The sequence below is a fragment of the Vulpes vulpes genome, chromosome 14 (assembly GCF_048418805.1).
Source record: "Vulpes vulpes isolate BD-2025 chromosome 14, VulVul3, whole genome shotgun sequence".
Taxonomy (NCBI): Eukaryota; Metazoa; Chordata; class Mammalia; order Carnivora; family Canidae; genus Vulpes; species Vulpes vulpes.
Window position 1 is genome coordinate 102997625 of NC_132793.1, and position 27747 is coordinate 103025371.

General features: G+C 42.1%; 1 protein-coding gene across 1 annotated transcript in view; it reads right to left on the reverse strand.

The window, feature by feature from the left end:
* Positions 1 to 20320, reverse strand: part of HDGFL3 (HDGF like 3) — a 77857-nt gene extending 57537 nt beyond the window's left edge. Inside the window, exon 1 of the mRNA XM_072737433.1 lies at positions 19836 to 20320. Within this exon, the coding sequence (XP_072593534.1) occupies positions 19836 to 19919 (84 nt within the window). The 5' untranslated portion in view covers positions 19920 to 20320. The remainder of the gene's footprint in view (positions 1 to 19835) is intronic.
* Positions 20321 to 27747: the final 7427 nt, after the last annotated feature.

The window sequence follows — 27747 nt, forward strand, 5'->3', positions numbered from 1 at the left end:
TGGATGGTCAAACAGGCATTTGACAAAATTTAACTTCTTAATAAGAATTCTTAGAAAAACAGGAATAAGAGAATATTTCAACATGATAAAGACTATCTATCTGAAAATAGCCAAAATTATAGAGTAATAAAGACATATTCCTAAAAATCAAGGAGACAAGGATGTCAATTACCTCCAGTGCTTAACACTGTTCTGAAAGTTCTAGTTAATATATTAAAAGAATTCCCACCCCACCTTCCAACAAATACTGAAACAGGAAAAAAGAATAATTATTTGTATATGATTTAGGAAAAAGTATATAACTAGAAAAATAGAATTAAGGTATAGCAGAATGGGGTGCCTCGGTGGTTCAGTCAGTTAAGTAGCCAACTCTTGATTTCAGCTCAGGCCATGATCTCAGGGTCCTGGTATTGAACCCTGCATTAGGCTCTGCACTCAGCAGGGAGTTTGCTTTAGGATTCTCTCTCCCCTTCCCCCCTCTCCCCACTCGCTCACTCTCTCTAAATAAATTAATTAATTAATTTTTTAAAAACCACACAAAACACCAAAGTACAGCAGGATGACGAGTAAAAATAAAAAGCTTTGGCATATATCGCCAGAGACCAGGTTGAAAATATAAAAGACTGAATTCAGTCTTTAAATAAATATTATTTTTTTGTGAGCCAGGCACTGTTATAGGTGTTAAGATACAGCAACAAACAAGGGGCAAAATAAAATAGAAAATAACTCATTAAATAAGTAAATTATTTAGTACATAAGAATGTAAAAAAAGAGCTATAGAAAATTAGAGCCAAGGATGAAGATGGGGTTGTGATTTTAAACTGGATGGTAGGGATACCTAGGTGACTCTGGTTGAGCATCTGCCTTTGGCTCAAGGAGTAATCCCAGGATCCAGTCCTGCATCAGGCTCTCCTTGCATGGAGCCTGCTTCTCCCTCTGCCTATGTCTCTGCCTCTCTGTGTCTCTCATAAATATTTTTTTAAAAGAATCTCACCCCCCCCACCCAAAAAAAAAAAAAAAACTGGATGGTAAAATTTCTCAAAATGTGACACCTGAATAGAGAATTGGAAGAGATCTGGGAGGGATCTAGGGGGAAGGCGTGAGTAAAGTCCCTGAGGCAGTAGCAAGCCTCACCCTTTAAGGAGCAGGGAGGAGGCCCTGGGCTGGACTAGGGTAAGGAAGAGGGGAGGCTGCTTGTTCATTCCATTTTACCAGGTGGCCATGCCCACACTGCTAAGAACAGACTTTCAGAGGGCAAGAATGGAAACGGAGACCACTAGAAATTGACTCAAATAATATTTTTAAGAGGCAATGGGGACTTAGATAAGGATGGTGGCTATGAAAGTTTTTGGATTGTACATATACTTTGAAGTTAGAATTAACAGGATTTGCCAGCACACTAGGTGTGGGAGAAAAGCTACGATGTCTGGTTAAACCAAAGTGTTTGTTCTGAGCTACTAAAATTTCATGTATAATTCCATCAGGAACAGGAAACAACACCTAGTAATTTGTGTGTGTGTGTGTGTGTGTGTGTGTGTGTGTGTGTGTATCCTTTAGGAAGAAAACTACAAAACTCTGAGACAGAAAAATAAATAGAAACATTCCATGCTTCTGGCGGGAATGTTTCAAAACTGGAAAAAGGGTCCTTTTTCCTATTAATTTACAATTTAACTCACTTCAAACTAAAATTCCATTGAGATTTCTCTTGAAACTCAAGGTGTTTCTAAAGTCAATCTAGAAAAATAAGTGAAAATGGTTAAGAATAATTATTCTTAATAAAAACATTCATTATGAGAAACTTGCTCTTCTCTGCCTAAAGTGAATATCCATGAGGCTCCCTCCTTTCCTTTAGGTCTCTGCTCAAAGGCCACCTTATTAGAGGCTTTCCCTGAACATTCTATGTAAAACACAGCAAGATCCTCTTTACTCTGTACCACTGCTAGCACTCCCTGTCCCCTTCAACTATTTTTCATCTTAGAGAAAAGTCACTGGAAGGTAGGTTCTTTGTCACATTCTGTACTGGAAACTGCTGTGGAGCACCTGGAGTAGAGTAGGTGTTCGATAACAGCTGTTGAATGAATGGATGAATAAACGTGCATCACCAGAGATCAAACACAGTGCACTGCAGTGGTTCAGAGTACAAGCTTTGGAGCCAGGAAATCACTTACTGTAACTGGGTAATCTTTGGGAAAATACTTAAAATCTCTCTGAACTTCAGGTTTTTACCTGTAAAGAGGGGGTATCAACTTGAATAGCACAGGCTTACGTGATGACAAATGAAGTAATGACATACAAGCTCTCAATAATTAATGTGAATACTTCCTCTCTCTTAATTGTTCTTTCCTACAATAAGCCTACTTCTAAATCAGTTCCCCCAAAATTTCTATCCCCTAATTCTAGTTCTACCCTTTTAAAAAAAAAGAAAGGAAGAAACTAGTATTTGTTTATCAGCTTCAACTATGTGTCAGGTATTAAGTTCTCTCATTAACCTTGTGGGGGTAGTAATACTAACTCCGCTTTAGGAAAGAGGAAACAGGCTAAGGGAGAATTAGGTAATTGCCCAAGTTCACACAGTTGTCAGTGGTAAAGCTATTTGAACCTATACCTTGACTCCAAAGTATATGCTCTTTCTGCTACCCCAACATCCTATTTCTTCTTTCATATGAGTCCCTTAAATATTTGAAAATCACTATTAGCACAGACATCTTTCCTTCTCTGACTAAACGTTCAAATCTCTGATTATCTCCTTATATGTCTTTATTTCTAGGTCCCTCATCAAGAATTCATTCTAATTTGTTAAGGCTCTTAAACTATGGCACCTTAAACTACAGCTGACCCTTGAACATGGGTTTGAAACACATGGGCTCATGTATACATGAATTTTTTCCAATAAATACAGTACTGTAAATGTATTTTCTCTTCCTTATAATCTTAACACTATTTTCTTTTCTCAAGCTTACTTTATTGTAAGAATAAACATATATATGTATTAATCAACTGTCTATGTCATTGACAAGGCTTCTGGTCAACAGTAGGCTACTTGTACTTAAGTTTTTGGGACGTCAAAAGTTCTACTTGGGTTTTCAACTGTGGGAGTCTGTCCCTTACCCCTCCCTCCTCGTTCAAGGGGCAATTGTAATCATTTTTAAAGGAAACAAAATCATGTAGACCCCCAGCTGTCACAAAAGTTTATCATTTTAAATATCAATTCTAAAACATGCACAAATAAAACAGCAATACTATTATAATCATATACTAAAAAACCAAAATTAATCTATATATTAAGTAGAAATAAAATAACATCAATAAAATCCAAATTAATCTTAGTTTAATGTCTTATTATTCTGCTGAAATTATATCCTGTGTACAACACAAATCTGCCTCAGGTTCTCTTGCATTTAGCGTCCTTACTTTGTTTTTTGTTTGTTTGTTTTTTAAGATTTATTTATTTATGATAGACACACAGAGAGAGAGAGAGGGAGAGAGAGGCAGAGACACAGGCAGAGGGAGAAGCAGGCTCCATGCCGGGAGCTAGATGCAGGACTCGATCCCAGGACTCCAGGATCGCGCCCTGGGCCAAAGGCAGGCGCTGAACCGCTGAGCCACCCAGGGATTCCCTTAGTGTCCTTACTTTGCTGTGGGCTGTGTGATTAATGAGATTTCACACTACTTTTCTCTATCTGAACTACCAGCAGGCCTTCATTTGCATTGCCCACCTAGATATCATTAGGTGACCAGTAGGAAGTGGGAGAGAGGAAGGAAAAAGAGCCCCTAGGATAATCTGAAGTGTCTTTTTTTGGTAACTAGTGGAATAGTAATCTTCCACTGAAATAGAAATATTTAGGTGGGGAGGGGCAGCTAGATAAGTTGTGACAATGAAGTTGTGGTACCTGACAGACAGCTATATAGAGCTGTTTAGACAGTAAATAGATGTATGGGTTTGAAGCTCACAATAGTTGAGTCTAGGCCTGAAACAGGTTTAGAAAATATTACTCTGCAGAATGGTGGCTTGAACGTAAGGAAGATCCTGCAAAGGCACAGTAAGAGAAGGAGAAGAACCTTCCGAGAAAAGAAATACATGAGGGAAGCCAAGGGAAGAGAATATTTTAAAAGGCAGCATTAAATTCCACAGAGGCAAAAATAAAGACTGAAGTGTGTTCCTTGGATTGGGAGATCATGGTGACCTTTGGGAGAGCGGCAGAATGACAGTAAGGTCAGTTATTTAAGAAGCTGAGCTACCAAGGAAAGTAGAGGGAGCAGGGCCGAGAAGATGGGAGAGAGGATTATTTCTGGTCTGAAGAGAAAGAGCCAATGGAGGAAAAAAGGCTGTTGAGGTCACTTCTCTACTCCGAGGATCAATTAGAGCACCTATTAGGGACATAGCAAACATTTCAAAAATATTTACTAACTGCTGAACACAAGAAGGAAAAGGGTAGAGTCAAGCAAGAGGAGGGTCTTGGTAGGGAGGACAAAGAAGAGGTGAACAGGAGGGAAACAAACATTTTTTTAATCATGTTAAATTCCAGGCTATTTATGTTCCAAATCCTTGATCCCAAAAACAAACCCGAACTGTCTCCATTTTACCGATGAGTCCACTGGGGCCAAGATATTAGGTGATTTACCCAAGGTCGTTTATCTGCTGAGGGACAGAGGTGACAGGCAGATACTGCTTCATCTGCCCACTAAGCTCTCGCTCTTCCATTTCACCTTGAAAATGAACATGTGGAATATGAAGATAAAATGATTTGCTGAAAATGAGGGGAAAGCACCAGAGTTGGAAGACAAAAGTAATGGTATCTCGGAGTACCCGAGAAACATGGACAAGGAGCACTGAGAACCTAGATGCAAGCAATCCTGGGGCAGGCCCAGGTTGCGTATCTTTGTGATTACATCCACTGGTTGCAGTAGGCCACCTGCTTGAGCAGACCAGGCAGACTCGAAGAGTGACCCAGGAAGGGGTTTCTAGGATGAACATACCAAAGTAAAAAAGGAGACTAGGGTGAGAGCAGTTCAAGTGATCATGTGGGTTAAATCAGGATAAAGAGGAGGCAGTGGACTTAGCAAGAGAAAGCGGAGAGGTCCAGACTCACTCAGAGTATACAAGAACACCGAATGAGAGACACCTCTACTGAAGCAATGGAGGCATCCTCAATCACTGTCCACTCAGTGGCAACCTGCTCCAACTGCCCACTCTCGTTGAACTGCTCTACTCCTGTAATTTGCTCTTAGGACAACATAAAAATAAGGGACACATTTGTTCTGGGTTACCTGATCCCTTGTAGTTAAATAAATCTTTGCCCTAGACAAGGAGCTTATTAAAAACAAACAGTGGAAACCATCCTATTTCATGGTTCTACCATGGGCTCTGTCTTTACTCTCCCACCTGGCCTGGCACAAGGCAGGGCCAGCAGACCACAAGAGCAACATAGGACTGGGCTGGGACAACCAGTGGTTGAGTGCCTGCCTTGGGCTCAGGGCGTGATCCCATGATCCAGGGATTGAGTAGCACATCAGGCTCCCTGTGAGGGGGCCTGCTTCTCCCTCTGCCTGTGTCTCTGCCTCTGTGTCTCTCATGAATAAATATTTTTAAAAAACAAAACAAAGAAAACACAAAGGACTGGGCTGGCGAACAACCAGAGCTCTTGAATATCTGGCATAGCACAAACACTAACCTAATAGTATCCTCTTAGTTCCAAGATACTTCCATTTAGTACAGTGGGGTTATTTTCTCATAGAAGTATACTTATTTTGTGAGTCAACCTGCCAGATGTGAGATATAAAACTTTGCTTACAATACCCTTTCAGAAAGGTATCTTTAAGATTTTTTATTTTTTAAGATTTTATTTATTCATTCATGAGAGACAAAGAGAGAGAGGCAGAGACATAGGCAGAGGGAGAAGCAGGCTCCATGCAGGAAGCCCAATGCAGGACTCGATTCCAGGACTCCAGGATCACGCCCTGGGTTAAAGGCAGGTGCTAAGCCACTGAGCCACTCAGGGATCCCCAGAAAGGTATCTTTTATAGAAACTTTAGAATGCCTTACTATCATCAATATTAGGTTTTCTGTACTGAGGCTGTTCTATCCAATAGTAGCAAGGAAATCTTTTTTTTGATTGGATAGTGATTTAAAAAGAAAATACAGAACCATTAGAAATGTGTTAGTCCCATAACTTTACACCCACCTCAGAAGGTACCACTCACGCCCCATGTACATGTCTTCTGGACTTCACAAAAGCACCTCATCCTCAGTCATGGACAGCCTAATACCCTCCAGTCTAGTCTCACAAACCCAAGAAGATCCCAGAGCCTCAAAACCATAAGCCAGTGAACACTACCTAGTCCAACAGTATACGTAGCTGGGTAATTAAATGCAGAGAGCTTTTCATCTTTAAGAAGACATATATATGGGCAGCCCGGGTGGCTCAGCAGTTTGGCACCGCCGTCAGCCCAGGGCCTGATCCTGAGACCCGGGATCGAGTCCCACGTAGGGCTCCCTGCATGGAGCCTGTTTCTCCCTCTGTCTGTGTCTCTGCCTCTCTCTCTCTCCCTCCCTGTTTCTCATTAATAAATAAATAAAATCTTTAAAAAAAAAAAAAGAAGGCATATATATGAAACTAGCTTTGAAAGAGTTATAGATTCATGTACAATTCAAAGATTAGAAAGAAGATGAGAATAGAAACACTGGATTTATACACCAAGCCTTTTGAGATCAAGGGCAATACTGTTCCGAATGGGTAAATGACCTAAAATAATATAACTTTCATTGTTTATGCTCATGTGATCTTCATGTAAGATTGTGGCTACAGCAGAATAAAAAGCTCAGGTCTGCTACCTCAAAAATCCAACTACTGTCGGGGCACCCCCCTGTGGCTCGATCAGTTGAGCATCTGCCTTCTGCTTGGGTCATGATCCCCCGGTCCTGGAATCAAGCCCACACTGGGCTCCCTGCTCAGCAGGGAGTCTGTTTGTCCCTCTCTCTCTGCCCCTCCTCCTAGCTCATTCTGTCTCAAATAAATAAATAAATAAACAAATAAATAAATAAATATCTTTTTTAAAAATCCAATTACTGTCATAGATACATAGATACACACACACACACACACATAGAACTCACATAGATTAATTTCCCTTTGGCCTAACAGACCAGACCACTGCTTTTCAAACTGTAGGTAGTGAAACTAATTTACTGGATTGCAACCTGATTTTCTGCAAAATAAAAATATTAAAATATCAGAATGTATCACATATAGTATGATTTGGTGAAGACTTATTTCTCGTGTATGAAATTAGTAGTTATTTCTTACTATGGGCTTTATTTCTTACTATAGTAAAAAAAAAAAAAAAAAAAAGTCTGAAAGCCACCAGACCTGACTGCATCAGAATCAATCAGCAACAATGACTCATTTCTAAGATCTAAATATTTTCAAAATTATTGACTTAATCCTCACGTAGCAGTTAAGTGAGGGAAATAAGAACAGTTATGCCTTGTTTGAAAGCAGCTGGTCTCATTTTGAAAGTCAAACAGAGGCCTAGAGGGATTTAATTTTCAATCCATTCAACATATAGAACTTTAAAAAAATGAACTGAGGATCTGTCATACTGCTCCCTCTGAATATGCATTTCCTTCAAAATTAAAGATGTCATTAACACAGAAGTTCTACTTTGGTGACAAAAAGGTAAAAGAGCTCTAAAGCCATTAGGGTTTCTTTTTTTAATGTTTCTTCCTACATAAAAATTTTCGAATTTTCTGTGACATTCATTTTTATATTGGTAACTTCTTCTGAACCTAACAAACCCAGCACTTCTAACACACTCATCTTAAATACATTTTGCAATAGAAACTGAGAAGTTAATGCTCTGTTACTAAGAACTCTCCAGCCTCATGGAGCCAACTTTTTTGTTAGCATGGACTTCCCTCCACTTTTCTTTCTCTCCCCTCCACTTTTGACACCAGATAACTTCCATTTCTGCGTAGGCTTACAGATTATACTCAGAGAGTCCACTCAGAGCTTTAGTGTCCGTGACCAAGTGGGAAGAGTAGTTTTCTCACAGATCCTTTCTATAGGCCTACATAGTCTAGTTTAGTTTGCCCCCAAGTACTAAAGCTATCTGGAACCTCTAGAAATGGCCCACCACATGCAGGACTCTGAGGGACAAGGACCAATGAGAAGTGCCCAGAGCCAACTCAATATTATAAAGCCACAAGGAAACTGCTGAAAGACACCTTGTAAGCCACAAAAGCATTTACTGAGACTTCACTAGGTTTCTACCATTGTATGATAAGGAGTTTGGTGCTCCTGGTAGGTAATTGTTAGGTACATCTTAACACATGATGACAGGGAAAAAGAAGGGAAACTAAGTAAGAATTCAATAAACACATTTTAAAAAAATTTAAATTCAAGTTAGTTAACATACAGTGTAGTATTGGTTTCAGGAGTAAAATATGGTGGTTCATCATTTACATATTAACACCCAGTGCTCATCACAAGTGCTCTCCTTAATGCTCACCATCCAGTTACCCCATCTCCCCTCCCAGCTCCCCTCCAGCAATCCTGTTCTCTATAGTTAAGAGTCATTTATGGTTTGCCTCCTGTTTTTATCTTATTTTTCCTTCCCTCCTATGTTGTTCTGTTTCTTAAATTCCACATATGAGTGAAATCATATGGTATTTGTCCTTCTCTGACTGATTTTGCTTAGCATAACACATTCTAGTTCTATCCACGTTGTTGCAGATGGCAAGATTTCATTTTTTCCCAAGATTTTATTTATTTGAGAGAGTGCACGAGCAGGGGGAAGGGCAGAGGGAGAAGCAGACTTCTTACTGAGTGGGAAGCCCAACACAGGACTCAATCCCAGGACTCTGAGATGACAACCTGAGCTGAAGGCAGATGTTCAACCTACTGAGCCACCCAGGCATCCCAAGATTTCACTCTTTTGATAGCTGAGTAGTATTCCTGTGTGTGTGTGTGTACATACACACCTTCTTTATCCATTCATCAGTTGATGGGCATTTGGCCTCTTTCCATAATTTGCCTATTGTTGATGGTGCTGTTATAAACCCTGGAGTGGCATGTGCCCCTTTGAATCAGCATTTTTGTATCCTTTGGATAAATACCTAGTAGTGCAATTTTTTAATTGTAGGGTAGTTCTATTTTTTAACTTGGAGGAATCTCTATACTACCCTCCAGAGTAGCTGCACTAGTTTGCATTCCCACCAACAATGCAAAAGAATTTCCCTTTCTCCACATCCTCACCAACATCTGTTGTTTCCAGAGTTGTTAATATTAGCCATTCTGACAGGTATGAGGTGGTTATCTCATTGTGGTTTTGATTTATATTTCCCTGATGAGTGATACTGAGCATTTTTTCATGTGTCTGTTAGCCATTTGTGTGTCTTCTTTGGAAGAAATGTCTGTGCATGTCTTCTGCCCATTTCTTAACTGGATTATTTATTTTTGGGGTGTTGATTTTGATGAACTCTTTATAGATTCTGGATACCAGCCTCTTACCTGATGTCATTTGCAAATAGCCTCTCCCATTCCATTGGTTGTCTTTTAGTTTTGTCGATTGTTTACCTCACTGTGCAGAAGCTTTTTACTCTGATGAAGTCCTAATAGTTCACATGTCTCCAGAGACATGTCTAGTAAGTTGCTGCAGCCAAGGTCAAAGACGTTGCTTCCTGTTTTCTCCACTAGGATTTTAATCATTTCCTATCCTACATTTACGTCTTTCCTCCATTTTGAATTTATTTTAGTGTTTGGTGTAAAAAAAAGTGGTCCAGTTTCATTCTTATGCATATTCTACTCATTGATGTCCAGTTTTTCCAACATCATTTGTTGAAGAGACTGGTAGATATTCTTTCTTGATTAGTTGACTATATAGTTGAAGGTCCATTGCTAGGTTCTCCATTTGGTTCCACTGATCTATATGCCTGTTTTTGTGCAAGTACCATGCTATCTTGATGATTACAGCTTTGCAATACAGCTTGAAGTCTGGAATTGTAATGCCTCCCACTTTGCTTTTCTTTTTCAACATTACCTTGGCTATTTGGGGTCTTTTCTGGTTCCATACAAATTTTATGACTGTTCTAGTTTGTGAAAAGACACTGGTGTTACTTTGATTGAGATTGCACTGAATGTGTATATTGTTTAGGATAGTACAGACATTTAAATAATATATTCTTCTAATCTAGAAGCATGGAATGTTTTCCCATTTCTTTGTGTCTTCTTCAATTTCTTTCATAAGTGTTCTATAGTTTTCAACGTACAGATCTTTTACCTCTTTGGTTAGGTTTATTTCTAGATATCTGATGGTTTTTGGTGCAATTGTAAATAGGACCAATTCCTTGATTTCACTTTCTGCTGTTTTGTTACTGATGTATAGAAATGCAACAAATTTCTTTTTGTTGATTTTATATCCTGCGACTTTGCAGTATCAGTTTTAGCAATTTTTGGTGGAGTCTTTTGGGTCGTCTACATAAGAGTCTCATGTCATCTGCAAAGAGTGAAAGTTTGACTTCTTCCTTGCTAATCTGGATGCCTTTTATTTCTTTTTGCTGTCTGATTGCTAAAGCTAGGATTTCTAGTACTATGTTAAACAACAGTGGTGATAGTGGACATCTCTGTTATGCTCTTAATTTTAAGGAAAAAGCTCTCAGTTTTTCCCCATTAAAGATATTAGCTGTGGATCTTTCATATATGGCCTTTATGATGTTGTATATTAATAAACACAAATATTTAACTGAATTAATGTCTTTGGTTACAAGTTAGCAGACTATAATATAGGGTCTATGATCCCTAATTAGCAAACACTTATTTCATGTACATTTCAACATCTGATCCCATAGGAAAAAGGGGAAGAGAATAAGAATTATCCTCCCTGTTTTACAAAGAGGCTTTAATAAAAAAAGATGCCCAAACCTGACAAGCCAAGACAATGGTGGGATGAAGTATGTGTCTTTTAACTCCTCTGTCTCATTGTTCTTCCCAACATCACAGGAAATCTTGCTCAGTTATCTAGAGGATATCCTTCTAAAGGCTTAAACTCACCAATTATTAGATTACTTCATTATTTTTACCTGTATGTGGTTCTCTGTGACCATACAGCTATTTACCTCAACTACAGCAAATTTGTATTTGGTAAGAAGATAGAATTGAAAAATTCACTTACCTATACAGCTGAGAAGTGATTACATATATAAGTAGCAATGAAATAACACATGAGGATGCTATTATAGGGATTAACAAGACAGTGGCTAGTAGTAGTTCTTATGATTTAGCTTCTAGGCTGTACTGAACCAGTAACACTCATAACTGCCCTACTGGTGTTCAAAGTATATGTATTCTTTCACACATAAAGGTTTTAGAACCTATACTGAATCAGCACTGTGCTATTCATTCATAATTGATTTTAATGGGTCTCTGCTTTCTCTGTATGCATAACTAATATCTTGTTTAGTTTTATACTGCCTTGTGTCAAACGGGCTTTCAAAGAGATATAGGCTAGAGGAAAATAACATAATAAATGTCACAATAAATGCTGACTTCCGAGTGCCAGCCTTCCACTAGCTTCTGAGTACTACATATATACATATATGGTCTTCTTACCACCAAATGCGTCTTAAGCCCCTTTACTTACTCTGCATTTCTTATGTTCCTGTGACATTCTTAATGGTCTGGGATTAACACTCTTACTCAGTGTATAACCTTAGGTGAATTTATTAAGTCTTGGTTTTCTTATGGGAGTATCTACCTCTACCTTATAGCAGTGTTATCAGATATTTGTTCTAACTTATAATCAAGACATATATGATACATGATTCAATATGTTATATATGATATATATATACTCTGCCTAACTTGTAAACAAAGAAATTAATTCAATTAAACATTTGTATTATTTTTTTAATATTTTATTTATTTATTCATATGAGGGGGGGGGGGCAGAGACACAGGTAGAGTGAGAAGCAGGTCCCATATGCAAGAAGCCTGACATGGGACTTGATCCTGGATCTCCAGGATCATGCCCTGAGATGAAGGCAGCACTAAACCGCTGAGCCACCCAGGCTGCCTGAACATTTGTATTTATTAAACTGACAAATATTTTTAAAAATTTGAATCCTCAAATTTTAATGAATATGTGAGAAAATAGATATTCTCTTATTCTCCTGCTGGGGAAGACAGTCAAAACTTCTCTGGAGAACAATGTGACAATAAAAATCCAAAGTTTTAAAACATGCACACACCCCTTGACTGAGAAACATAATTCCTGGAGAACTGTCCTGAGGAAGTAACTAATGATTTAGCTAAAAGTGTATTTCTCGGGGATCCCTTGGTGGGTCAGTGGTTTAGCTCCTGCCTTTGCCCAGGGCATGATCCTAGAGTCTCAAGATCGAGTCCTACATAGGGCTCCCTGCATGGAGCCTGCTTCTCCCTCTGCCTGTGTCTCTGCCTCTCTCTCTGTCTCTCATGAATAAATAAATAAAATCTTAAAAAAAAAAAAAGCATATTTCTCAGAGTATTATTTTATAGTATGAAACTGAAAATAACCTAGATGTCCTATAACAGGAACTGGTTATAATTTATGACAAACAGATCTATATTATAAATTACCAGATGGCTATTATAAATAATGTTATAGGAATATATACATTGCCACTGAAAGTCATCTAAGATATAGTGTTTTACTGGGGATAAAAGGCTGCAAAACTGTATATATTAAAAATATGTACTTACACATGTAGGTGCATATTCATGATGCTTATGACTAGGTAGAGGGGTATTAATCTTTCTACAATGAATATTATGACTTATGTAATAAAAACTTTTTACATGGGACACCTGGGTGGCTCAGCAGTTGAGCATCTGCCTTTGGCTCAGGGCGTGATCCTGGAGTCCCAGGATCGAGTCCCACACTGGGCTTCCTGCGTGGAGCCTGCTTCTCCCTCTCTGTTGTCTCTCATGAATAAATAAATAAAATCTTAAAAAAAAAAAAACTTTTTACACAGATATTTATAACATAAAAGTCAATCCATTCTCTCTTTTAAATAATTAAAGATATTTTAAAAGTTTACAGTATGAAGAGGGGTGCCTGGCTGGCTCAGTCAGTGGAGAGGGTGACTCTTGATCTCAGGGTTTTGGGTTCAAGCCACATGTTGGGTATAGAGATTACTATAAAAAAATTTTTTTTTGGAGAGTATGAACAAGCAAGCTGGAGGTTTGGAGGGAGAGAGACAGAGGGAGAGAAAAAGTCTCAAGCAGGTTCTACGCCCAGTGCAGGCCCCATGTAGGGCTTGATCTTATCATGACCTGAGCCTAAACTAAGAGTTGGATGCTTAATGGACAGCCACTCAAGTGCCCTCAAAATAGAATCTTTAAAAGTTTATAGTACGAGAAGATTGTTTTAGATGCAAGGAACACTAGTGACTTTTAAGGATCCTCTACAGTCAGTACTCTGTGGTAAAAGACCTGGTTTTTAAAAATCTCTAATTTGTTATAGACTGACATTTTTATAAAATATGTGAAAGATGAATTATTAGAAAAATAGAAGTTTCGTTTTAAAAACTAGATTCACAAACATAAAGTCATTCTATCAGATGGCTTTAAAAAAATTTTCTAAACTCTTACTCTCAACTTCTGCACCTATCTGGTCATTGACAGATAACGTTCTGCAGACCATGCTCTCAGTAAGCAAGGCTCTGAGTGATTAAGAAGCCTTTTTGCACTGGACTAATCACTGCATCAAGCAGACTGGATTCTCATTGAACATCTGGACAATCTTCTGCAACAGAAGAGAACTTTCTCCAGTAAACAGGAGCATTTGGGCTCTTCCCCTATTATGTTTATCATATTTACTAGCCTACAATGTTTTTCTTATGCTAATAGACAATTTCAATTAAGTCATATATAATTTTAAACCACCAGTCATTTTCCAAAAGAAGCAAACACCATCTCATATAGTAAAAACCTGACTTCAGAGAATTAACATTTTCCAAATCCTGGGGAAACAATAGTCATTAGGGCACAGCAAAGGGATGATGTGCCAGAAATAGAGATTCCTCTGGTTGAAATGGGAGCAATGAAAAATGTACATGTTGATACTGAGAGTTTAAGTTGCCTATTTGCTCCCAGAGTGAAGCAGAAGAAAATGAGACAATTTACCAATCCCTTGGTGACATGAATATAGTCCCTGGGGGAAAGCCGAATGAATCCCTGCCACTCTGAGGAATGAAACAATGATGGACTTCTCTGGACTCATGCCAAAAAATTGGGAATTACAAACATCTTATTTTATGTCAAGATTAAAAAGAATTTAAGTCCCACGTGATTCCCTGAAATTATGTAGCCTAGCCTCCAGAAATAAAGGTTCACAGTTTAGTAATTTATTGTCAAAAGCAAAAAAATTCAAACTGCTATGGATCAGAACTAAGGATTCTCAATCTGTATTTATACTAATAAAGGATATAGAAACACTTTAATTACAGAATTATATTTTTAAATTGCTGCAAATTTAATCTGTTTTAGAAAAATGAAACTCTACCTAGCACAGTACCTTACATACAGTAGGTGTTCAGTAAAAGTCTGGCTAAGAGGTTAGCTCTTCAAGCTGTCCTAGAATGGTTAAGTCAAATGTTTTATTTTTAAGTTGTATCAGGTAAAAAGTTGAGAGCTAGATCCTAGATCAAAAATATGATGAGCAATGATTTAGTAGTGAAAGGAATAGCAGGACCCAAATACAGTTAAACAAAAGATAGGCGGAAACCAGAACTAAAAAGAAATGTAAAGAGAAAGCTGTGAAGTACTAAATGAAGTTTCTAAGACAGTCAAAAGGGAACAGGAAGATGCAAATTGGGAGCACTGAAGCCTTAAACAAGAGAAACAATTTCTCACTGAAAGCTAAGAATGCTCAAATACAATCCATGAAGAAGCCTGGAGTATTAGATTCTTTCCCCCCAATTCATACAAAGTATGTATTTTTTAAATTGAGGCATAACTTACACATAGTATAATGTGCAAATCTTAAATGTGCAGTTTGGGAAGTCTTTACAAATGCACACATCCAGATCATAACGAACATTTTCAGGGCTTCCTCCCAGTCATTAACACCTTCCTTCACTCATCATGAACTGATCACTAACCAATTTTGCATGTTTTTGTATTGTACAGAATGTACTCATGCTGGCTTTTTCCATCCAACCTCAAAATTTTGAAATACACCCGTATTTTTGTGGGCATCAGTAATTTGTTCGTTTTTACTGCTGAGCAGTACTCCACTGCATTAACAGGCTACAATTTGGTTTAGCCATTCTACTGATGGACATCTGGGTGTTTTTCAATCTTCTGCTAATATGAATAAAGCTGTCATGTATTAGCATTCTTGTACAAGTCTTTTGGTGGACATAAACACTTGTTTCTCTCGGGTATATGCCTAGAACAGATTGCTAAATTACAAGGTAGGCATGTGTTTTACTGTAGTAGATTGGGCCAGTTTTCTAAAGTGATCGTATCAATTTACTCTAGATTAGAAATGCTGGCACTTGAGTTCTCATATAAAGTTTTTATTTTTATTTTTTTTAAAGTTTTTAAATTTAAAAAAAGCTCTCTGGTTGAAACACAAGAGTTTTGCTTTTTGTATTTCCATCTTTTAGAGCAGGGATAACATACAGAGAGTGCTCACACCTCAGGATATACAAGATTTGGAGGGAGGGTGTGAGAAGAAAATAGTACAATTTCTTTTTTTAGTTTCTTCTTTTTTTACCTAAAAAGTAAATTTTACTAATATTTAATACATAAATTGACACTAGTGTCCTTATTCAGATGGTTATATTTATTCACTTTGGGCAAACTGTGATTTACTGCCATTTGAGAGTGCTTGGTTGAACAAAATTAGGGAATATTCACTTCTAAATGAACTCTTGCCAAATGAACAAGTGGCTAAAAGGAGTCCTGCAAAGATAATACCAATACTGTAAGCACAAGCAAACAAGAAATGGCCAAACTGACAGTTCTATTATGGAAAAGCTCTTTAGAAAAATTGTGACTATCTAGTCATCTCACAAGAAACAGGCAAAGAATATTCCAAAAGTTAATATTTAAAAAAATATATAGACTTAATCTATTACTATTAATATTTTGCTAATAAGAATTTTTTTTTTGCTAATAATTCAAAAACAAATTTTATCATGTCATCCCCTTTAGTTTCTTTTGTATTTATTTTATAATGTATGTAATAGTACAAAGTATAATTTAAAGTAAATTTACAAAAAAAATAAAAATAAAAAAATAAATTTACAATTAGGGATGCATGTTCAAATTTTTTTTTTTACTCATAGAGTCACAATCAAAAGGGTTCATTCAGAGACTCTTGTTTTAGCATTTAATCTTTAGATACAAATGAACTTGTATTTTTAAGTCATACACAATATAAAATATACTCCATTAAGAGCAGCTAGTGGGGGCACCTGGGTGGCTCAGAGGTTGAGCGTCTGCCTTTGGTTCAGGTCGTGATCCTGGGGTCCTGGGGTCCTGGGGTCAAGTCCTGCATCGGGTTCCTTGCAGGGAGCCTGCTTCTCTTCTCCCACTGCCTATGTCTCTGTCTCTTATGAATAAATAAACAAAATTAAAAAAAAGAAAAAAGAGCAGCTAGTGGGCTACCAAATGTTAATACATCTGAACAAAGAAGAGGACAGGGATTAACTGGGAAGAGCCACAAGGGAACTTTCATGGGTACTGACAACTACCCTTTTCTTGCAAGGGGTATGGATTATCCCAGGGCATACATGTCAGACTCACTGAATGGTACATTTGAGTGTATTTCAGTTTACATAAATTTTATCTCAAGAGGCAAAATAAAAGGGGGGGGGAGGATCTATAAAAAATATTGACCTCTAGTTAATGATAATATATGCTGAAGTGTCTAGGAGTAAATTAAACTGCTGTCTGCGACTTACTTTAAAATGCATTAAAATAAGATGGACTGCTGTATGGATAAAGGGATAGATACATAAATAACATGATAAAGCAAGTACGGTAAATGTTAATTGTAGAATTTAAGTGGTAGAAGGGTGTCCACCGTACAATTATTTTAACTTTCCTATACATTTGAAGTTATTCATAACTTGGTGGGAAAAATAACCTGTTTACTCAAAAGTTGAATATTAAAAACAGTGTGGTGATACAGGGGAAAAGTTAGAAATTCAAAAAGGAAAAAAAGGTAAGAACACCCAAGCACTGCTGTTTGGTGCTTTTACACACACAATCTGTGAGGTGAGAACTATGCCTATTTCTCAGACTAGTAAATTAAAATTTAGAAAGATTACAGAATATGCCTACCGTCACAACGTATGAAGCCCAGACAAAAGGTGAACGCAACCTGACCAAATGTGCTGGATGTCTGAATCCTCCAGGCCCATGTTCCATACAAGGGGCTGCCTCGGATCCAACGTCTTTCCTACAGCAGGGAAGTTGCTTCTCTATTCAAGCATGGACCTTCTCTGACGGAAAAGTACTTTCTACAGTCTGAACTGCAAACTGTCCCCCCATGTTTTTCTTCCTAGGTCTGACCCCTTGGGGCCATACAGAATCTAATCCCCACATGACTGGCCTTCAGATCAAGTGACATTATTTGAAATTTGATTAAGTAGGGTTTTCTGCAGTTAGCATTTTGTAACATCATCTACAAAGCTATAGCTAGGTGTAAAATGGGGATAACATCTCACAGAACTGGAGTGGAAATAACATGAGAACATCTATGAAGCACAGAGCACAGTAACAGAGTCGGGACTCAAAAATCTTTTTCTTACACTTACATTTCCTTGGAAATTATAATATGCCACTCATCTCTTCTTACATTATAAAAAGAGAGAGAGAGAGATGTTCTTTCCTTGAGGAATTTATGTTAAAGGGAAGAGACATAGATTTCATGTACTTATTTTATCTAACAACCTGATTTTATTTTCCATTTTGCCTTGGTTTGGAATTATAACTTCTAGGAATTTCATGTGCAATTAGATCTACAATCAGAACTTCTTCTGCAGCACTTTTTTGTTCCAAAACTACTACAGGTGGCCAATGTACATAAGTAACTTGTTAATGCAATTTTAAGGTTTTTTTTTTTTTTTTTTTGGACTCTCAAGAAAAGTAAGATTAAAAAGCAAGCTATTGGATTACAAGGAACTGACCAACTGGTGATAACAATCTTTAATTCACTGGTGATCACCTACAGGCACATGCACCAAATAGCTATTTCTTGATAAATATATTCAGGGATCCCTAAAGGACTCCCGAAATCACAAGTCTTGCCCCTTTCAGCAACATGGCACGACAGTATGAAAAATAATCAGTTATTCCCCGCCCAATGAAAACTTTGCCTTGTTTGAGGACAACCTACAGCTCATATGAGGACAAAAGTTATTTTCACAGCCTAAGGGAAACTGAACCTCACTTGAAATCTGAGGTTGTTGGCACTGGAATGAATCCTAGAGATGATCATTTTATAGTTGCAGAAATGGATATTCAGACAGTTGAAATGATTAGCCCATAACAGAGCCAGGGCCAAATACCAGGCCCCCTCGCCCCCAATTCTGGGCCCACTGTTCTTTCCATTTTACAATCACGCCAAACTAAATACAAAAAAAGTGATTATGTCCATCCATTACTTCAACTTCACTAATTTCAGCCTGGCCACCCGTGATGTCACTTCCTTTTGTGAATGGGTGGGTGTGTTGTGTTTTGTTTTTTTTTTCCCCCTTTCCTGGGTCTAGCTACCTTCCCTGGACTGTAATACAACATTTTAGAGCTCACACTCTTTATTTATACTATTTCCCACATCTGCTTCAGTTCCCCACGGATCCCAACGGAGCCTCCAAGATGCTCTGACCCTCCTTTTCACTGTATTTCTGATTCCAAACAACCACCAACCAGGATTAAAAATCAAAAGTAAAAGCGATTCGTTTTTAAAGCACAAAGCACACACACACACAGCGGTGTTGATCTCCTCCTCGCTCAAATGGCCTGATTAAAAATCATCATCATCATCATCATCATCTGATGCTGTGCATCACACGCAGATGCTTTCTAGAGAAAGCGCCCAGCGACAACCGCTGCGGGCCAGGAAGGGAGCGCTATTGTGGGCTGGGGCCGGGGAGCCCGGGGAGGCCGGGGAGGCCGGGCAGGCCTGGGATCCGACCTGGAACAAACATGGAGGTGGAGAGGCACGCGGAGCTGCCCGGACCCGCCGGCCGCGGCCAGGCTGCGAGCTCCCGGCCGCCGGGGCTCCCGGGACCGCGCTCCGGGAGAGCTCAACAAGTCTGGATGGCGAACGAGGCGCCGCGAGACGGGTGCGCGGCTGCCAGGAGGCGCCCGCTGGCCTCCCGGTGACCGGCGGCCCTTTCCAGGACTGGCGGCCGCGGCCGCCGCCGGCTCGCAGACAGCCATTTGCATGACGCTCCCCTACGTGCCCCGACGTTCGCCCGGGACCCGGCTGCCCAGCCGCTACCCTGCCCGCGGCGGCGCCTCCGCCCAGGCCCGCCGCCCGCCGCCCGCCGCCCGGCCACCCCGCGGCGGGCCTGCGCCGGCCCGAGCCGCCTGCCAGAAGAGGCGGAAGGATGGCCGCCCTCGCCGAGCGGGCGCGGCCCGGAGCCATCCCTGCGGCCCGGGCACGTCCTCCGTGCGCCGCGCCCGCAGCCCCGGCAGCCCCGGCAGCCCCGGCAGCCCCGGCAGCCCCGGCTCCGAGCCCCCGGCCCCCGCGCCCGGCCGAGGCGGATGGCGAAAGGGGGCGGGCGCGCCATCATGAAGGGGAAAATGGTGGGCGGGCGGGCCCGCGGCCGCCGTACTCACCCGGGCCGGCCAGTGCGGGTAGCCCTTCATCTTGGCGAAGACCAGGTCGCCCGCCTTGTACTCGCGGGGCCGCGGACGCGCCATCCCGGCCGCTTCCTCCCCCGCTCGTCCTTGGTCGCCGCGAAGATGCCGGGAGGCCGCCCCCCCCGCGGGCCGACGGACTGCGCCGCGCTCCCCGCGGGCCTCGAGCGGGCGGGCGAGCGGCCGCTCCGACGAGGGGAAGCGGCGAGGCGGCGGCTGAGGCGAGGGGTGGGCGGGGGGCGCAGCGGGCCCGGCAAATCACGGCCCGGCAGCGGGGGAGGGGAGCCCCCGGCCGCTCGGCTGTCGCCCGCGCCCAGGTCCCCGCCGCCGCCGCGCGCTGCTCACAGGCGCCGCGTCGCCTGCCTCATGCCGCCGCCGCCGCCGCCGCCGCCGCCGCCGCCGCCGCCGGCCTCCCTCCCGGGCTCCCGGGCGCGGCGCGAGCGCCGGGCCTCGCGCCTCCTCCGAATTCCTCCTCGGGCAGCGACCGCAAACACGATCTTATTATTGTTCTCGCGCGCGCTCAGCATCCCCCCCCCCCCCGCCCCGCTTCCCGCTCCCTCCCCTCCCGCGCCGGCCGGTTAATTCCTAGGTACACAGCCGGCTTTCGCCCAGAAACCGCGCGCGCCAGCCGGGCTGCTCGGCGGGCGGGCGGGCGGGCGGTGGGCGCGTCTTCCCCCAGCACCGAAGCCCGCGCGGGGCGGGCGGGAGCGCCTACTCCGGAGGACGCCGGCCGCCCGCTCTCTTTTGTTCTGGGCCCGGAGCTGCCCGCCGCAGCCCAGCCAATCACCACCTGGCCGCCCCCCTCCCCGCCGGCCCGCGCTGCTCTGGGGGGCGCCCCCCAGCCCCCCGCCCTGCGCCCCCCGCGGGCCGCTGCTGCGGGTGCTCTCCCGGGAGTGGGGTACAAAGGCGCTGCAGGCCTGGGAGACGGCCGCCCTGAGCATCAGGCTGACTGCACAGAGCCCCCCGCTCTGCACTCCGCGACCTTGGTGGGTGCTCGCCCCAGGTGTGCCCTTGACCATGCACTGTGACCGCCCCCCAGGGCGGGCTCTTCAGCCAGAGTCACGCGACGTGGCTCTCAGCGGCGGGCGGCACCGTCAGGATTCGAACGCGGAGCTGCACGGTTCCGAAGTCCACCGCGGTTGTGCTGTTCTCTGAGTGGGTCTTGCAGGCCTGGAGTTCTGTGAGACGGACTTCCCTCTGGCCACAGTCACTGGTTTCTAATCCTGGCAACATTTTGGACGTGTTCTGAATCTGCCTAATGGTGAAGGCGGCTTCTTTTTCATCATCCAGAGGCCCACCTGCAAGCAATGACTGGCACAGCTCCTGGATGTACCCTGAGTGTGGCCATCATTTGTCCCAAGGACAGTTCTTGTCTCTCCCCTCTTCTGAGCTTTCCTGCTCTTCCTGCTTTTACAGAAGCTCTTCCTTCCTATCGGCGTCTGCCTCCCTCACTTGCCTTGGAGAGTGTGTGCGCTGGCCTGTGGAGTGGACCAAGCCCTGCACCTGTTCTTGGTGCCAGGCCTCCAATCTGGGGCTTGAAAGTCTCCAGCCCCCCTGAAGATCGTGTGTGTGGTTACTAGCGCTTGACATGATCTACTCATGCATTTCTTTCCTATTTGTGTCTGCTGATTTTCCTTTTTAGAGATCACATCTTCCTCATAGGTCCTGCAGGTTCTCCTGTCCTCTCTTCTCACTGGAGAAGATGTGTCTAGGTCCTTTTGCCTCAGTTGTAATAGCCGGTGTTAGTCCCTTCAGGCCGCTATAACAAAATACCACAATAAGGGTGGCTTATAAACCAGGGAAAATTTATTTCTTAGGTTTGAAGACCGGGAAGTCCAAAAACACCGTGCGGGCAATTCTGTCGTCTGGTGAGGACCCACGTCCTGGTTCATAGAGGACAGTCTTTATCCTGTGTGCTTCCGCAGGTCAGAGGTGGAAGAGGGCATGCCAGCTCTCTGGAGCCTCTTTTTTTTTTTTTTTTAAAGATTTTATTTATTTATTCATGAGGGACATACACAGAGAGAGAGGGGTAGAGACACAGGCAGAGGGAGAAGCAGGCTCCATGCAGGGAGCCTGATGTGGGACTCGATCCCGGGTCTCCAGGATCACACCCTGGGCCTAGGGTGACGCTAAACCCCTGAGCCACCCGGGCTGCCCATGGGGCCTCTTTTATAAGGGCACTAATTCCGTTCATGAGGTCTCCACCCTCATGACTCAGTCCCCTCCCAAAGGCCTCACTTCCAAATACGTGGGACATTAGGATTTGGCACATGAATTTTGAGAGGACGCAAACATTCAATTCGCAGCAGTCTGCTAATGGGTCTCCCGCTTCCATGACCTGTCGTGTATCTGTCATCATGCCCCATTCATGAACTTGTGAACAGTTCCTATATGCTCTTATGTCAAACTGAAATCCCTCTGATTAGTTGCCAAAGCCCTAGCTGTTGGCTGCTTGCCCCTACGAACTGGTCTCCCCGTGGGCACAGGGTAGGAATTGGGGAGAGGAAAGAAATGAGAAAAGGTGGTCAGTTGGAAGCCACAGGGAGACTTTCAGCAGAGGAGGGACATGATCATGGTTTGGGTCTAGACAAATTACTCTGGTGGCCAGTGTGGAGGTGGATTTGAGGGTAAGAGTCTGGAGACAGAGGCTCAGTTGGGGGGCTCTCATAGGAGAGAGAGGGGCCAAGACAGGGCCTGCTGACTCACTGGGTAGGAAGAATAAATCAAAAGCCATTCCCTGGTTTCTGGCTTAAGCAACAGGATGATTAGTTTTGGCACTCGTCGAGGAAATCCATGAAGAAATGGCAATTTGGGGATGAGATAATGAGTGGTTTTGTGTGTCGAAATTTCCATGGGGCATCCAAAAAGAGATGTTTCACAAACAGCTAAATATACAGCTTAGAGAAATAAGTCAAGGCAAAATATAGAGATTTGAGGGACATCAGTATCCAGGTGGCAGTTGAAACCCCTTGGGAGGTTCCCAGAAGACTATGTCGAGTAAGAAAAGCAGTGGCCAAGGATGGAGCCGGGTAACACTAAACCTTTAAGTGTCAGGCAGAAAAGAGAAGAGGAAAGTAGTGCTGGAGAAGTAAAAAAAAAAAAAAAAAAAAAAAAAAATTCAAGAATTTCCAAAAGGAGGGACCTGTCCAGATAGATGCCTCAGGAAGGTCAAGTGAGCTAGGAAAGGATGTGGATGCACTGAATCTGGTGACTGAGACATCCTTGGTGACCTTGGTGAGCACTATCTCAACTGAAACAGTGATGGGAAGAAACCAGGGAGCAGTGACTTGACACATGAGTGAGAGGCCAGAATGTGGAGTCAGGAAGTATAGACACCTCATTCATTCCGAGCAGTGGAGAAAGACTAGCAAGAATGCATCAAGGGTGAGTTGTTCTGCTGTGATAGGCTACTTTGTCAAAGATTGGAGAAATGTAAGTTTATAATGAGGAGAAGCAGTCGATGGAGAGGATGAAGACAGAGGCCAAAGAGGGGATAATTGATAGGGTTTGATTGATTGATTTTGAGAATGTGGAGATTTCTCCCAGCTAGCCTTTGGTATCAGGGTTTCATCAGAGCCTGGTCTCCCTGCTTAGCGTACACATCATCTGCCTGCATCTCATGCCCTGACCAAGTCAGCCTTAATAACCAACACACAGGGGATCCCCTTCTGACTGGTCCTCAGGAATCTCCTAATGTGCTTGGCTAAGAGCCCATCTGTCTCCGCAGCCAGGTTGGATGCAGACCACCTTGTCAACACAGTGTTGCTGGGATTGAAGCATTGCCCTGTGGCTTTCACTGCAGACAGAGCTTTCAGACTGGTTCCTCTGCTTTTATGCAAACAGCTGTTCCTGTGGCTATTCCAGAACAATGCTCTATTCAAATATTTAACAGATAATAAGTAACCCTTTAGAGATACCACTAAGACCATTAAGAGTCTCATGTATTTTATTTTAGTTTGGCCCCCAAGAGCTGCTCTCTTTGCTATGTCAGAATAGAGCACATTAATTTTACTTCTGAAACTTGGAAAGAACACATTTCACAAATGATAATAATATCAATATCCTTTGGTCACTTTTGATTTTATTATCTTAAGATCCCATAGAGATCTTCACCCTGCCCTTGGCACTTTGGTCTGCCTTTTGCCATTCTTCTTGCTCACACATATCCATACATTTTGTTGGCTCTGTCTGTTTTTCACCTTCTCCTTTCTTTTTTTGTTTTTGTTTTTTTAAGAGACTTTATGTATTTTTTTATTTTTATTTTTTTGAGATTTTATGTATTTATTTGAGAGAGAGAGCAACAGAGAGAACACAAGCAAGGGGAGGGGCAGAGAGAAAGGCAGACTTCCTGCTGAGCAGAGAGCTTGACATGGGACTTCATCCCAGGATGCTGAGATCCTGACCTGAGCCAAAGGCAGATGCTTAACTAACTGAGCCACCCAGGCACCCCTGCCTTCTCCTTTCATATCGACTCAAGTTCCTAATAAAACTCTAACAGTTCCTTCAGATCTGTCCCTCAGATTCACCCACTCTGTGATGCTTTCGTTGCCTAAAATCGATTCTTCAAATTATGTATGAGATGGTATATATAAAACACCTAGAACAATGCCTGGCAAATAGTAAATTCTCATTAACTATTGGTAGTGTTGTTATATTTGTTGTTGTTAACATGGTATGGTGAAAAGAACTGTTGAAAGGGATTTAGGAAAATTTGGTGTTAATCTCTCTCTCACACACACACCAGGATGTCCGAGGGAACTCCATGGACCTTGCATCAGAGTCCCCTCTACTTCTTTTTGCCGCTAGAGGCATCTTTCAAATGTCTTCTAACCTGGTCCCAGAAGAACTGATCTCATATTCCTTGAACGAGAGAGGGCTATAAGATATTGACACTTTCTTGAAAGTCAGTGAAAGGACTGCCATGTACTACCTATGCTGAGAGAGAGAACACCTACCTTGGTGTGAGCATCAGGCAGTTGTCATTTGGTGGAAGGAACAATAAAGTCAACATGGACCATGATAGGACAAGATAGGTGTCAAAAATAGAGGTCAGTTGGGCAGCCCCGGTGGCCCAGTGGTTTAGCGCCATCTTCGGCTCGGGTTGTGATCCTGGAGACCCGGGATCGAGTCCAACGTCAGGCTCCCTGCATGGAGCCTGCTTCTCCCTCTGCCTGTGTCCCTGCCTCTCTCTCTCCCTCTCTCTGTGTATGTGTCTGTCATGAATAAATAAATAAAATCTTAGAAAAAAATAGAGGTCAGTCTCATTGGTAGCTATACCAGCAGCAACTGCACTCAGGCCACCAAGGAGAGAAGAGACACCCTGATAATGATCCCAAGAAGCATGGTATACTCTCTGAAGATACTATGTAAGTCACCTGCGATCTTGTTTGCAGAAGGAAAGGAGGAATGTTTCAGGTCCTGGGAAGTCTCTTCCCTGACACTCAAAGTCCAAAGGCTGTTTCCATTGCAATTGCTCTCCTTCTCACCCCCCCCCCCCCCACCACTGTCCTGCCGCTGAGGAGCAAACTAGAGAATGTTAATGAGTTACTAGCTTTTTGTGGAGGAAGGGATTCAAGATGTAAACGACATTAAAGGCTTGAAAGAACTTGCAGCGTTGGCCACCATTTTGGCTAGCATGATTCCAGTCTTAGTGTAGATGCTGCTGAAGAGAGCATTGGATCAATAGTTCGCATTCATTTCTTTGTTTACTGAAAACATATTTGTTGAGTAACCCTATGTAGCAGTCATTTCTTAGCTCTAGGAGCCATGGAGAACTAGGAGGATGGTGAAGGAGTCAAAACCATGCCAGGTGAAATAGTGTTGCAGAAGTCTGGGGATGATATGGTATCTAAGTTCAACCATCTGATGGGCTACTGTGTGGAGTGAAGGGTATGGGAGAAATGGTGCCTGACTAGTTCTAGGCCTAGACAGTAAGAGTGTAACAGCTTCCATTTTCACCCTCTTGGAGTTCCAATGTACCATATATATAATTACAAACATCCTGTTGGTATGGAAGGGGAAGGGCACAGGGAGAGAGGCCCTAGAGAATGAAAGAATTCAAAGAGACAGAGAGAGAGAGAGAGGACACCCACCCGGTCCCCACCTCTTCTATTCCCCCTTGTTGAAGTGGCAGAAATGTGAGTGAAGGGGATCTTGGGTGGCTCAGTGGTTTAGCGCCTGCCTTCGGCCCAGGGCGTGATCCTAGAATCCTGGGATCGAGTCCCACATCAGGCTCCCTGCATGGAGCCTGCTTCCCCCTCTGCCTGTGTCTCGGCCTCTCTCTCTCTCTGTGTCTCTCATGAATAAATAAATAAAATCTTTAAAAAAATGTGAGTGAAGTCATTTTGGATCCCCCAATGGCAATTAGGCTACCCTAGCCCACATCACATGGCCCAGAGACATACTTTCCCCACTGAACCTTGCCCAAATTGCAGACTCATGTGCAAATAAGTGGTGGCAATTGTTTTAAGCCACAAAATTTTGGGGTAGGTTATTATGTGGCAACAGGTAACTGAAACGGAGTTTAATAGTAGATTAGATACAGTTAAGGAGAGCTAGTGATCTGGAAGATAGGTCAAGAGGAAAAATATTCAGACTGAAACCCAGAAAGATAAAGGAGAAAAACCCCGGAATATACCCACATTAGCTTTTTATTGGTTTGCGTTTATAAGGTATTTTCTATTTGTGTGATATGATTGGAAAGTCTAATATGGAGTTCCAGATGCAGAGGTAAAAAAGAGAATGGGACAAAAACAATATCTGAAGCCACGATGGCTGAGAATTTTCTAAAACTGATGAAAACTCTTATGCCAAGGGTTAAAAAGTATTTTGAGTGCCAAACCTGGTAAATATAAAGAAAACCACACCCAAGAACATTATAGTAAAATTGCTGAAACCCCTAGACAAAGAGAAGACAAACACAAAACCACATTCTCTTCAAAGGTGCAGCCAAAAGCCTGATTTATCAACAGAAAGAAAATAACCACAATCTGAAATTCCAAACCAAGGGAACTGTCTTTCAAATAAAAGAGAAAGATGATTGTTGGGCAAGTATAAATCTAGAGAATTCAGCAATCCTAGGTCTGCACTAAGTGAAAGACTAAAGGGAGCTAGTCAAGCAGAAAGAGAATAATCCCAGGTGGAAGCAGGGAGATCCAGGAAGAAATGAAGAACAATGGAAAACATTAATATTTGAGTAAGTCTAAGTAAACGTTGACTATATAAAATTAAGAAATGATGAGTTACTTTGGTTCTATTTATGGAGAAATAGTCCACAAAATGTGAGATTGAGGTAAATAGAAGAAAAAGGTCTAAGGTCCTACTATAGAAGATATTCAGGTACTAACACAGAAGGTGGCACAAATACTAACAGGATCTTTTCATAAGTTAAAGATATATGTTGTAACCTCTCAACAACTAAAAGAATAATAAAAGAATGCTCAACGAGTGGGAAGAATAACAAAATAGTGAAATAATACAGAACCTAAGTAAGCAGGAAAGGAGAGAAAACAGAACACAGAATGACACAAAAGGGATATAACAAAGAACATAAAACATGGGTTGAATATGAAATACATAGTCATATAGCATATTTAAACCCAAACATCAGTGATCACATTAAAGGTAAAAGGGACAGATACTCCAATTACAGTGAAAAGATTGTCAGACTGGATTTAAAAAAGAGTCAACCTAATACTGCTAATATGAGACACTATCATGAGTAGGGATATTGAAAGGTTGAAAGTAAAAGTTTTTCTATTGCAAATACCAATATAAAGTGTCTTTACTAATAATCAGATAAAATGGACTTTAAGGCACAAAGTATTGCTATAGATAGATCAGTGGCTCTCAACCAGGAGCGATTTTGCCCCCCAGTGGACATTTAGCGATG